At 44.7% G+C, this 14,153-nt stretch overlaps 1 protein-coding gene across 1 annotated transcript in view; it reads right to left on the bottom strand.

Annotated features, from left to right (window-relative positions):
- The window catches only part of ABCC4 (ATP binding cassette subfamily C member 4 (PEL blood group)), a 156,213-nt gene extending 143,058 nt beyond the window's left edge, over nucleotides 1-13,155 (bottom strand). Inside the window, exons 1-2 of the mRNA XM_064440683.1 lie at nucleotides 12,987-13,155; nucleotides 164-274 (exon numbers count right to left, since the gene is read on the bottom strand). Coding sequence (XP_064296753.1) covers nucleotides 164-274; nucleotides 12,987-13,060 — 185 coding nt within the window. The 5' untranslated portion in view covers nucleotides 13,061-13,155. The remainder of the gene's footprint in view (nucleotides 1-163; nucleotides 275-12,986) is intronic.
- Nucleotides 13,156-14,153: the final 998 nt, after the last annotated feature.

The following is a 14,153-nucleotide window of genomic DNA, read 5'->3' as shown; positions in this document are numbered from 1 at the left end:
TCCATAGTATTCTAAGTATTACTCTGAGCTCTCCAGCATTTTAAACAGTAAACCTTGTTAAACTTTACAACAACCCTTTTTAATGTTAGAAAAGGAACAGAACTCCTTCTGTTCTTTCGCCTTCAATACAATGAAAGAGAACCATGATTTTTTTTCCCCTTACCACTGCAATTCCTCTCCAAGCTTCTCTGAGGAATCTTCTGGCAGCACTTTATACATATCATCTTCTTCAAGCTTCCGTTTATGGCCAATAATAAATAAGGGATTCAACCACCTATACAAATACAAATTATTAATAAAGTGATCAGCAGACAAAGAAAGTAATTTCTTTAAATATTAATTTAATTCTTTTACCCCTTTCTTTCCTCCTCTTCGCCTGTGTCACTCAATATCCACACATTTTACTGCACTTTTCTCTTACCTACGAGTTAAGTCTCCCCCATTTTACAAATGGGAAAGCATTTCCTAGTGCTGTTTATGCCCCATAGCACCTTACTCTCAGGCATCCAGTCAGTCAGCCCAACTCTTCCTGGCCTTCAGGCAACTGTTTTCTTACCGTGTTTCCTTATATTTAAGGAAAATCAGAATTTGCTAAGTATTCAGGAGAAAACAGAAGTTAATCCTACTATTAAAATATTGACAGAGTTGTAAATAAAATTGTAATAGATATTAAAAGACTTTTTGGTAACTAGAGTGGCTGTCATTTACATGAGGAAAAAAACTGCTGTTCAACTGCCACCTTGACAAATATTAAAGGTCAGCAATTTAAAGACAACCACTCAAATGTAAAATGAGGTAAATAATGGATTATCACTAGAACTGATCTTAGCCATGTTTGGAAATATACACAGAAAGCACACTTTCTGTAGATTCAAAAAAGGAAAAATGTTGTCTAATGGCTCAGTTTCCTTAGTGGAGATTTTTTTAAAACTTGCTATTTTATGACAGTGCTCCAAAACCAAATTGTAACAGCGCTACTGTAGGTTTGTTGGCAAACGTAGTATTTTGTTAGATCAAGTAACACCGTCAGGGAACAGCAAAACTAGCTTTTACGCACCTAGATCTTTCTTCAAGCCTGAAACATAGGTCAAGTTGGTCCAAACAGTTTCAGTTGCACTCCGCACGGCAGATATATGGCAGAAAGCACAAAAGGGACTAAGTTGTTCATGTGAGGGACCAAAGGAGAACAAACAACTCTGAAACAGGCATGGATTAGTGGGAACCAGGCAGGTAGGGAAACTGCACTTCGCCACTTAGCTTGTCTCTACTGAACCCATGATACTTGGTTTCCAGAAGCGTGGTTTTTGGCTCTCAGGCTTGATTCCTACAAGTACTTTCTCAGCTGGCCAACATGATCAGAACCAAGAGGCCAGCGATGAGCCTGTTTTGGAAAAAATACTCATACTCATGGCAAGATGTTTGTCTGATGTCGATTGCCTGTGAAAAGTTCGTAACTGCTGTTCAGTTTCTAATGCTTAATTACTCCCTAACTTCACCAACACAGTTTTTAAAAGAACACCTGGTGCACTAGGTTAAGTGTATTATTTTCTGGAAGGCCAATATGTGAGAATTCAAAACTGGGATGGTTTACAATGAGGGCATTTATTTATTCATAACCACAAAGGTGGTTAAGAATACTCACCAACTAGCTCTGCACTCTTGCTCAGGCATGTTCCAATTCAATTTTGTATACACTGGCTTATGAGAAGTTTGTTGATGGGAGAGGGTGGAGGGGCAGGCTGAATGCTAGAAGAGGGGGCTCAGAGAGTTTCTTCAAAGATAGAACTGTTGCAAAACCTTTTTCACAGGCTCCATGGCACAACTGCGTGCAACAAATGGGATTAATACTCTTTTTCACAGACTCCATGGCACAACTGCATGTAACAAATGGGATTAATAGTGTTTTTCCTTCACTACTTAGCATGTTAGCACAGTGTTTGTGTGACTCATTCAAAGATTAAGTCTCTACCCTTAGAGTAGCATCTTTGATGCCTAACAGCCCTTTTTGAACTCTTGGAGAGAGTACTGAAGATCTGTATGATACGTGAACTGTTAAGTCCTCTATGTATGTTAAAGGTACAACTAGAGATAGTAGAAGAATACAGAAAGAAGAATCGTAGAAGAACAGAACTTGTCAGACAAGTCTGTTCCTTGGACTGTATGGCCAAATAGCATCAGGGCCCAAATCACTGCCACAACTTCCCTACAGCTCCTGACCAAATGTCTCAAAGATCAACTGCTCCAGCCAGCAGAAAAGCTTCTGTCTGGTTTGACACAATGAACCTGCTCCATTGAAACATTTCTTCTTTGGCCACCTGTTCTTGCTACCAACAACAGGTAAAAAGCAGACATGAGGCAAATAACCTCAAGGCCATTCAAACAATTTCTGCCTGCTGGACAAGAGGGGCTTTATTTGCTCCAGGACAGACAGTTATGGGAAAGATCTGCAGACTTCAGTTGATTCATGTGGCCGATACCAAGTGTTCCTCCTCTTGCAACATCAGTATTAGCCTACAGTGTACTCCATAAACAAGTCACAAGTCTCCGTTCTGACAGAGAAGGCCAGAGAACAATTTATCTTCCCCAACTCCTTTAGCAGGATGAGGCAGCCCTTTCAGGAAAATACAGAGATAAATCCTTCCCACATCTATGGAAGTGGTTACAAGATTCCACTAGCTGCTGTTGCCATGGTGGTGAAAACAAAAATCTTCTTGACATTTAACTTTAACAAGTAGCATACGTAGGATATTTATTACGGAATCACAGGATGGCTGAGGTTGGAAGTGACCTCTGGAGGTCACCTGGTCCAACCCCCCTGCTCATTCAGGACAACCTAGAGACAGCTGCCGGCACCACGTCCAGACAGATTTTAATATCTCCAAGGATGGAGACCCCACAACCTCTCCAGGCTCTATCCTGGCGTCAGTGTGATTCAGCACTACAGCCAACAGCAGCAGAAAGTGTTAACCACAGCCATAGCGCAGCCCACTGGCAAAGTAACTGGTTAAAAGATAACGATCTAAAGTCTACAGGATTGCTAGAGTGATTTAACTTATCCTTTGGCCTTAAACTCTCCAGAAAAACGTACCAGTGATATACCCACCTCCTCTGAGTTCTTACAGTTTGTAGCAAATCCCTTCTGTCCTGCCATCTACACACCAATTGAGTACTGTACACACTGTGAGACTGAATTTCCAAATTAAGTAGCAGATGGAGATAACAGTGCAGGGTAAAAACTGCCAAAAATTCTCACGGGTTTCAGCCTATTAGTTCCAGTGAGACCTAGTGCAAATTCAGAGCTTCTCATATTTTCCCGTTAGTTAAAACTATAATTTTAAGAACAGTAAAATACTGCACTACAACTTCTATTCTAACATTAAAGAAGGCAAGGAAAACCAATTCAGAGTATGCAGAAAAATGGTAATTCATTTTGTGACTCATTTATTATAATGGACAACATGGCAAAGACTCAGCACAAGTTCCCGTTTCTGTAGGGTTAGGGAAAAAAAATGCATAAGAAGAAAGAAAAATAACAAAATCAGCCATCGTTGAGCTTTCTGACTACTCTCCCCCAAAATACTGATCTTTGAGAGTTACTGCTACGGAGGTCTTAAGAGTACAAGAGCTTTTAACAGTACGCTGTGTTACTGTAGACTGTACCTGAAGATCTTTAGAGAAAGGTTAAAAAAATTTCTTTTCAAATTATGCTTAGTCCTTGAAGAGCTTTTAGCCCAAGAATGAGGTCTCCTATTTGTCCACTGCAAATTCTCAGTATGGCAAGAACAGTTCAAGTTTCACCATCTCACTGGTGTGTCCTGAACTTCACGCCAGAAGTTCTACTTTCAGACAGAAGACTTAGCAAATGTTCATATTCAGTCATTAAAGTAAAAATTTCCACCAGGTTGCCACATGCAGATTACGCCCCGTGAAACGCTCTACACTTACAGCAGAATTGAGACCAACCTATTTCACACAGCCTGCTGTTGCTCGAGTCACACACTCATAACAAGCAAACGAACCAGGTCCAGTTAAATTATTTAGTTCTTACACATCACCTCATTTTAGTCACTCTTTCAAAACACAGGGTTCACATGATGCATTTCAAAGAGCTTAGCCCAAATTTTTGCTAGTTTGAATTATACACAAAAATGTAAATATCTGGAAGAATCCTGAGTACCTTCTGTTCTGCTGGGAATGCCTCTATTCTATTAAGGCGATTAGCTGATCAAAGACATCAGTCTGGAAAGAAGCCCAGAATTAGCCCCTGTTACTGCCAGAATACTGATGTCAGTAGGAATAAAGATTACAACATAAATAAATAAATAAATAAATTGCTCTCTAACCTGGGGCAAACCCAAGAGAAAGCCAACTGCAGAACAGTAACCCACTGCTCTGACCCTAAAATTTCCACCTCTGCAGCAGTACCTTGAGCACTGATAAGAAAGTGATTCATTTCTGAACCAGCAGATACACAAAGACCACAATATAAACACTCGCTTCCTGCGTTTCCCTACTCCTGGGCCCTGACGTTATACACCCTGTAACGTTACAACACAGTCAACCAGCCACAATTTACTTGGTTGTTCAGGAAAGTGCAATTTTTACCAGCTGTAATTAGAGCAACTCCACCAGGATTTTGGAAAGCCTCTAAGCCCTGCAGGAAAAGCTAAGTAACACAGTGGTGTTTTCTTAACCTTGTAAGAGAAGTAAGACCTCAGGGGGAGGTCTCAAGCCATCCCTTTCTTCACAGAGATGGTGCGCAAGAGAATTGGGCCCTGCTATGCGAAAGGCAGGGTCATTATGCAATCAAAATACTCATGCAACTGTTTCAAGCATGAAACATAATTTCCTAAATGAGAAAGCTTTTAAATTAGGTTTGCTAGCATCCCAAAGGAATTTCCTTTCAGCCAAGGAAGAAATACATTATAGACAGGTAGATTAAATACTAGCAGTGTCCAGCTCAACTGGTTCATTAACCCAGGGATGAGACCTGCTGTACCTCTGGATTTATATTGCGTCCTGCTTGCAAACGCTCAAAAAAGTACCAGTCTCACACTGCAGAGCAGTGAAACACATGTATATATCGCAGGATATATATGAATATATATATATGATATGAACTGAGAAATTCTGTCACAAAACACCAGCCAAGAAGCACTTGCAATGACGTTACAAAGCTGACGCAAACAAAAAAATGTCCCAAGACCAAAGGATGTGTCTGTCGGGGCCCTGGGCGCACCCACAGGCTTCAGTTGCCCATGCCAGCCTCCCAGCAGCTACCCCAGAGTCAGTCACTAACATATTAATTACAGTGCCTTCCTCGACACAGTGCAAAATTTTGTTCTCACCAGTTTCAAAAAAGCCCTCACTCTATCACTGGCCAAGTCAGAAAAAATTAGACTACCAGGACTACTTTTCTAATTAGAAAAATCTTTTCTTTTTTGTCCTTCTTTATTTGTAATTATAGGCAGAAATCTAACTTCCAGGTAATTTTACAGCGCCCAGTCAAAGCCACATCCTGTATACTCTCATCAACTAATTCCTTAAGGAGGTAGTTTACAAACTGCATTTTCCCCGTTCCTCTTAAGCCTATTTGTGCATTACATTACAAGCACCATCCGTTTACACTCAATGTCCAGTTATTTTTCAACAGTCGCACAGGAGAGTCTTTGTTTACTCAAATCTTCCATAGCACTAGGATTTCATCTCCTTGAGCTGCTTGGAAGCACTACTTCAACTACTAAGCTGCAAAATAACACGTATTTCTTTCTTTCTAATCACCTACTTTGGAGCCGGGGTTTTTTTGCAAAATACATGGGGTTTACTTGCAGGACCTTCTGATTATAAATCCACGGTTTTTTATCCTCCATAGCTTCCCTCAGGTGTCTACCAGCTTCGTTCTGTACTGTTCATTACCCACCTTCATGACTTGAAGTTTTATACCAGCAGTACAAATCCAACACTGCTATGTGCTTGCTCTCAGTCCAGAGCAGCACTGTTGGGATGGGATGTACAGACAGCAGGGGACACGCAGACAGTCTCCAGTGTTATTTTGCAAGTATTCAGAAATATCACCACAACAGTTTGTACTCATCATGTAATTTTTTTTTTTAAAACCTATCTGTTTCACACACTCACTCATTCTCCTCAGTGAGCTGCCTTTTCCCACTTCTCCTTACCAAGGCAGTCATCTACAATTAATAAAGTAAACAGAATAAGTTCTGGTATTTCTTCAGGTGCTTTTCAACTGGTGTTTTGGTCGCAACTTCCCTCCCGGCTTACTGCAGCTTAAACAGCAGATTTTTCTCATCGCTTACAGTAGCAAAAAATAGGAATACAAGGAAATTACTTCAAAGACATAGTAACTCAAAAACACCCTTCAGGCTTCCAGTTCCAATGCCAGACTGTATTCACCTTTCATACACAGCTTCATCTCGTTTTCCACGCTGTTGCTTTTTCACAGCACAGTGTAAGCAGCTAAGCTGCTGAACATCTACTTTCTGATGCTAACAGGAACTCAGTCGGTATTTGATTGCACTTATTGCTGGCTATTTTCATGCTGTTCACCTACACTTCTGTGAAATATCTGATTACTTTAACATACTTCCTAATATTCCAGATGACAAGAAGTACACGCAAACAGGGCGGTGTGGGGGGGAAGCGTACCGTCGCTAACATTTTCTGCGGAGCCTGGAAGCAGGGTATGCAGGAGCAGCATCACCTGTACCTGCGGTATTCCAAAGACTATTATTAAAATAGTGATTCCAAACCCAGCATCCACATGCCAAGAAGAATATCCAAACTACCAAAGATTTGATGCACAGGTCTGAAGATTATGCCTTATAACAATAAATTTTAGTACAAGCTATTTACTGAAGTAGGGCCTAAGTAGTTACATAGAGCAAAGGGAAGATTTCTGCAATTTCGCAGAAAAGAATTGGTCATCTAAGTAAGTTTCTAATCTCAGGTTAGACAACTACTGAAACAACTTAGCTGGAGCAGACAGTTTCTTCATCACTTGAAAAACGCATCTCAAAACTGTGTTACAGCTCACATACATGTTTAACCGGAAAAAAGCAAACAACAACAACAAAAAAAAGGCTCAAACCCTGAAACCAAAGTTACGCAGAAAGTCTAGTCGAGCACAATGGTCTCCAATTCCAATTTCCAAAAGAAAATGCAAATGCTGAAACCTAACGGTAGCAATTTCTGTATTAACAGCCTCTCTGGCAAGTAGTGGAAATAGGAAGAATTAAAATCCCCTGTGAGTTCACACTGCTATTACAAGTGGTTGGGTGCCAGGGATACAATAAAATAGATGACTGGTCTTTTAAACCTTCCACTCCTAAAACCTAATTGTGTTATATCCCTCCTCCACTCCACTTCAGACCTTGAGGAATCTTTTAGAAGTGGGAAAAAAACCCCTGATTTTTGGGGGGAAAAAACCAAAACAAAACAAAAACAAACAACCAAAAAACACACACACACAAAACCAAAACAACAGCACAGCATACTCCTAATTTTGAAGTTTTGCAGGAATTATAAAAGGGACATTTTCTCTAATAAATGATACAGCATGCTTTACGTAGGGCATTCAAAAGGCAAATAACCTTGGTGTTTAGCTGTACTCAAACAGTTCATCTAATTGCATATCTAAGCAGATATTTACTGCAGATAGCAAATGCTAACATTCTGATAGTTTATACACACTTGCCCTAGTCCATATAATCTATTTAGTACTCTTTACCCACACATTTTAACTTCAGTAGCTCATAAACAATGACTTTCAAACAGTATTTTCTTCTGCAAAATACAGCTATCTTGCAATAAAACAAGCAAAACTTACAAATGAATGCAGTAGTTCAAGAGACCGAATGATTCAAATTTGACTACAGGATATTAAATATCTGATAAATGAACAAACAAGGCATTATCTTTAAAAAAAGACGTATGTGTGATCCTCAGTCTTTCAATCAGGAGGAAAAAAAGAAGCAGCAAGTGTGACTTCATACTTTGGCTATTGAAAATGTGTTTTCTGTTTATACTGAAGATGCTTACACATTTCTTTAGAGTTTCTTACAGTACCACAATCGTCCTGCACCAATAAGTCAATAAATAAACCAAAACTTAGCTAACTCAGAGATTTTTATAAAGCAGCATCTGCTAGGAATCATCACCATCACCAACTTCAGGCATTGCCAGTGGGAATTCACTAGATATCAGGCAAGATCCCAGGCAAATCACAAAGCCTGATGCTGCTTGATATTTTCATTTGTTGTCTGAAGTAAACACAAAATCCTCGCAGGCAAATCTACTCACTGACACAGGAAGGAACATGGATCGGTTGTAATGGTGGCAACCGCCAGGCTCTAGCTGGGACTTCCAAGAAAGGCAATGAATCCTTTGCCTAACTGCTTTTAATGCAATGCAAAATATGCTTTTGAAGAGAGCCTAAAACACAGGTAACACTTAGACCTACTCAGAAGTTCAACTAAATCAGTCAGCGGCCCTTCCGATTCTAAGCTATGGGGTGAGACAGGAGGAAGACATTAAGGAAAGCATGTAGTTATTCACACTGCTACAAGAGATACGACTCCATTTGGTCAGACAAACAGCTACATACTGTGCTGCCACCACTGAAAATCTTGGCACTCAGACATCTCTGCTTACCCAATTCTGTTCACTCTTAAATCCACAGGTAAAGTTTTGTTTTTGTTTTTTTTTTTTACTCTTTTCTCTCACTACATTCCAACTCAGAGCAGTGAAGAAGGCTTAGTGGTTTTGTCATTTTCCCTAAAGCACATGCTTAGTAAGCCAAGAACAACACTGTCAGTCTCCAACAGGTAATGATAAACCGATCATTTATTCCTTGGAATCATAACTGTGCAGATGCCTTGGAGCAAGTTTTCAGTTCATGTTTTAATGCTGTTATTGCAATGTCAATTGCTGCATGTCAAGTGATGATGTGAAAAGGCAACCAGCCTTAGGACGCTGGCAGTGTCCAGTGCTCCAAAGCAGCCAACTTGTCATAGGCAAAGTGAGCCTGTGACAGGTAAGTAATTACTAGAATTATTACTGAAAATAGATTATAACTATATGAAATCTAGCAGGACTTTCACTTTTGTTTCACTTCTCTGAACGAAAACACCAGATATCCTTTCCAGGTTGTTCCAGCTTGCCCTCCTCACATTATTAAAGGGCAAAAAGTTACCTAGTCTATTAAAAATTGAATCTTATCCAGGTTTTCTAACTTTCCACTGAACAGTATGTGATGCTTGAACAAGACTGCATAAAAATTCAACTCTCTATAGCCAGACCATCTTTGGTGAATCAGTGGAGCAAATGCTATAAGCAAATAAAAATATACCTGCCACTTAATGAAAATGGAAGCTCAAAGATGGGTTAATAGTTAGAAGAGAGAAATACTCTTACGTTGTACAGATATTAATTTAGTAACCCCCCACGGCAGAAAAAAAGACGTGAAAAGTGCTACTCTCAATGGCATAAAGTATGGAGTATAAGGCTTTTTAAACTCAAAACACTTCCTACATTGGAATAGCTGTTTAAATATGAAAAACACTGGACTGAATTCTCTTTCCCGGCTGGACCTAAAAAAGAAAGCAGATCCTCCTATCCATCCTTCAAAGACCTCATTCTCACCAGCAAGCTGAGCCAGCAATTAAAAAAAAAACAAACCCACAACAACAAAACCTAGATGAAGTAAATCAGAAATATACCTGAGCACTGCTAACTCTGTAACTGAACTACCAGCTAGAGCTTAAAGGAGTTTGGTGAGCATGGGGCCTTGTGACTCTGGAGGTCAGTAGTTAAAGCAATATCTGGAACATCTGGAACAATAATTTGGGCTTTGATGATCCTATGTTAATATAGATAATCCAGTGAGAAATATGGAAAACAATAATATTTTGCAATGGCCCTGATCTTCACACTTCTGTCATAAATAGTTTTTTATTGTTGTAACATTCAGACTAACATTACACAAGGGATGCATTATAAAAATAACAATATTCACACACAGTCCAGATGCTCCGCTTTCCCATGAATGTACTACTAGAGTGTTTAATGTTCATCAAGCTCATACTTGTCAAAGTCACAACCCAAAAGCAAGAAGACAAGCTTTGAACAATGGGAGAAGAATGTGTCTTCAGCCTACACGCTCATTACCTTAGTTTTATAATTCAATGAAAACATGACTACTTTTCTTCTGTGAGTTTCATCCTGGTTCTGCCAAGCAATAATTTTAGCTTTTCTTCTGCACCACTGGCAACAAATGAGAGGGTGCTTCCTTATGAAGTGCAAAGTTGCACTTTTGGAGCAAAATATAAATAAAATTAAAATAAGACAGACCCTTGCCCAGCCACCTGCAATGCCCTACTTTCTACCCTGATTGACAAAAAGGAGCCAACACCTGGCATTTGGAGAGCAGAGCAGGCACACTCGAACAACCGCAAGGTGGTGGTTGCCTCTCCTCCCAGTACAGCGCTCTTCAAGCGCTGTTTTTCCAGTTCTCCAGCTGAAAACATCTCAGAACATCCTGTGTGAGACAGCAGCGAAAATGAAGCAGTGCCGAAGCAGGGCTCTCACAGCTGTCTGTCAGACTGTCTTCCTTTCTACTAAGCATATAACAACTCTTAAAGCTACTCTTAAAGTTAGCTTTACAGCTAATGAAGGGGGTTTTAATACTTCCTTGATTTTATGTAAAACAGTATTAACTTGCAGAAAAGTGACTGTCCCTGCTTACTCAATTTAAGCCACTACAGACATCATTTCAGCTGAAATGTTCACTAAGAAAATACTAATGCTTTCTGACTGGTAAATAACAAGGATATGCTGGTATTTTTAATGATTACATGCAGCTCAGGTAAGAGAAGAGACTTTAGAAAGGTATTTCCACTGCAGTGAATTATGCTGCTACAAAAGCCTGAAAAACAGTACACAGAGTGACTTCTAAAGCTTTTTGTACCCCACTAGACCCCTTTTCAGGGTACAAGCCCTACAGTTGTACACCACCCTCTGACTGCAAAGCATGAGGTCCCAGCTGATCTCTGGACTTGCAGCAGGCCAGTCATCTCACAAGCACAGACTTCCACCTATTCCTCCCTTTGCACAACGAGAACCTACAAATGTGTTTGGGGTAGAAGGAATCTTTCAGGTGCATGCCTGAAACTTGGGAAATTTAAGGTACTTTGTTGTTGCTGTTGAACACTTCACTGCAATACATGGAGACCGATACAGAAGACACAAAAAGAAGGACAATAGGAGCAGTCAGAAAACTAGCCGCTGCACACTTTTTTCACATCTAGCTGGGTTGTTTTTGGCAGAAGTACCAGTAATGCCGCAAGATCCTAGCAAGGGAAAGGAAACAGTCCAGAAGCAGCCCAGGAATGCTACGTGGCCAACAGAGGTTCATCCCATTCTGTCTGGATTTCCTAGCAAAGCTGTTTCCAACACGTGCACCCCTGGCGTCCGGCAAGAAATTACAAGTCAAAATGCTGAACGCAGGGAGATCAACTTTTTTCTTTTTTTCCCATTTCTGTCTTTCTTTTTGCACAGAGTACCACTGAGGACATATCCTTGACTGAAAATTTGTTTAGCTAAAATTTGTCAGGGCTTCTAAAATCCTCCTACCTTCCAAAAGGGGTTTCTCCACCTGCTCAGAGTTGCTTATAGGATCGAAGAGTTTTTTACTCGCGTTTCAGAGGTTTCCAAAAACAGAGCCCCACGTGCCATGCCCTCTCTTCCTTCCCCTTCCTCCGTCATACAACACAGCTGGTGCACCCTGGCTCAGGCTACAGTAGGCAAAGCAGAATAAGCTGTACCCCTGTAACTCTTCCACTCTCTTCCAGAGGGGACCTGCTAAGACAGACGAGCTTGATGCTCTCTCCCATTTCACTTTGCATGCCTTTTCCTATTATTTTTCAAAGCAACTACGCAGCTGAACTGCAATTCCTCGCTGCTTTGAGTAATTATATATACACCCATGCCAAAGTCCCCACGAATGAGAAGATAACAAGCCCTAACCCTGCACTGGCAGTCATCTGGTCCCACAGAGCTGTGTGGCGACATGTTGCACCCCTGTGACACCCCAAGCCCCCCTGGAGTGAAGGCAGCCGACCGCAGCTGAGGCGCGGATGAGAGGAGCTGCCCGGCCGTCCCTCGCAGCGGGAAACTCCCACGCGGCTGTGCAGCTCGGAAACCACCTCACTCACGGAGGGGGAAAGCCCCACGCCGAAAGCGAGATGAGCAAGCCTCGCCGAGATGAGCAATACCTGGCCGCGATCCGCTATGCGACCGAACAACGCCAGGGAGCAGCCCCGCACCCGCTCCCGACCCGGGGGACCCGGGCGAGGAGGCAGGGGACGCTCCCGCCCTCCCCGCGGCTACCGGGGGGATCAAACATGTGCTCCAAGGGAGCGGCGGGGCCGTGCTCGGCGCTGCCCGGCTGTCCTCCCCGAGGCGGGCAGGCCCCCGGCGGGACCGTCCCCGGAGCGCGGCCGGCCGGGGATGGCCGCCTGGCGCCGGCTGCCGGCTTCACCTCAGGAGACCTGGCCCCGCCGCGCCGGGCTCCCCGCAGCCACCTGCGTGCGAGGGGCTGCCCCGGCCGGCAGGGCTGAGCCGCCGGGCCCGCGGGGCGGCCGGCAGGTCGGGGCCGAGCCGCGGCTGCCAGAAGCACTGCCGGCAGCCGACGGAGGAGCGCGGGCAGCGCCGGCCGCCGCCGCCGCCGCCTCCCATCCCCCTCTCCCCTCCCGCCCCGTCCCTCCCGGGAGCCGCGCTCGGGGGGCCCTTAGCCGGGGCTCAGCATCCCCCCCGCCGCCGGCCGGGCCCCGCAGCCGAGCGTCCAGGCGAGGCGAGGCGCGGCGAGCGACGCTACAGCCACCGGCGCGGCGGCGCCTTCCCCGCCGCCGGGCGCCCCTGGCCGCACCTCGCGGCGCCGCCGCTACCCTTCCCCTCGGCCGGGCGCTCACCAGAAGAAGAGCCGGGAGCAGAGGTTGGCATCCCGCAGCGGGTTGGGCTTCTCCTCGCGGGGCACCGCTTCCATGCCGCCCGCCGCGCCGCACCGACCCGCCCGCCCGACGGCGGCCAGGGCGCAGGACCAGAGGCGACTTCCCACCGCGGCAGCCGCCGCCGCTTTGCCGCCGGCCGGCGCTGTTTCCGGGAGCGCTGGCACCCTCCGCCTCGTCCCTCCCTCCCGCCGCAGGACGCCTCCTGCCGGCCCGGCTCCCCCGCGGCGCCCGGCCCAGCGCGGCGGCTGAGGCGCCGGGCAGCCCCGGAGGCTGCGCCGGGGCCGGAGCCGCGCCTCTTCCCGGGAGGGCCGCCCCGCCGCGCCGCCAGCTTCCCGGCGGGGCCGCCCCCGGCCCTCGGCACCTCACCGCGGCCCGAGCCTCCGGCCGGCGGGAGGCGGCCCCCGGCGCCGCGCCGCTCTTTCCCCCCCCCCCCCCCCTCCGTTTTTCGCCTGCCTGTGCCCCTCGCGGGAGAAAGGCATCTCCTCAGTGCAGGCAGAGCACCCGGTCGGGGGCGAGTCCGGCTTAATGGGACCGAAGCCGGCCAGAAACGCATTCACCTTTACTTTCTAGATGCTGCGGGTATTTCTGTTTAAAAAAAAAAAACAAACGCACAAACTGAAAAAACCTCCTCGTCGTCTTTCCAACTTGGGCGCGGGACCTGAGATGAGGGTAGACCCTCAGTGCTACCTGTAGCTCAGGGTAAAGATGTTTAGGAGACTTTGGTGGTACAAAGTAAAGTAGTTATTAAAATCCAGGAGATGGTGCATCACAGAAATCCTTGAAGCCATTCTCCAAAGTCCAGCAAGTGATCGCCCTGTTCCTCGCTGGCCCTGTCACTGTGGCCTGCTGCGGGGAGTATGACCAAAGGGAGTAGAGGAAACTGCAAGAGACCTAAGGAAATAGGAATGCAGGACATGTATCTGAAGTAACAAAAGAACTGTTCATCTACATGGAAGAATAATTGTCAGAAGGGGTCCCTGTGATGCTGTTATTTCTCTGCAGTTTCAGAATCACAGGATGGCTGAGGTTGGAAGGGACCTCTGGAGGTCATCTGGTCCGACCCCACTGCTCAATCAGGACAACCTAGAGTCAGTTGACAGCATCATGTCCAGACAGATTTTAATATCT

This window comes from Phalacrocorax carbo, chromosome 1, assembly GCF_963921805.1.
Source record: "Phalacrocorax carbo chromosome 1, bPhaCar2.1, whole genome shotgun sequence".
Lineage (NCBI taxonomy): Eukaryota > Metazoa > Chordata > Aves > Suliformes > Phalacrocoracidae > Phalacrocorax > Phalacrocorax carbo.
Note: the sequence above shows the minus strand (reverse complement) of the source record. Positions and strands in the feature narration are given on the sequence as shown.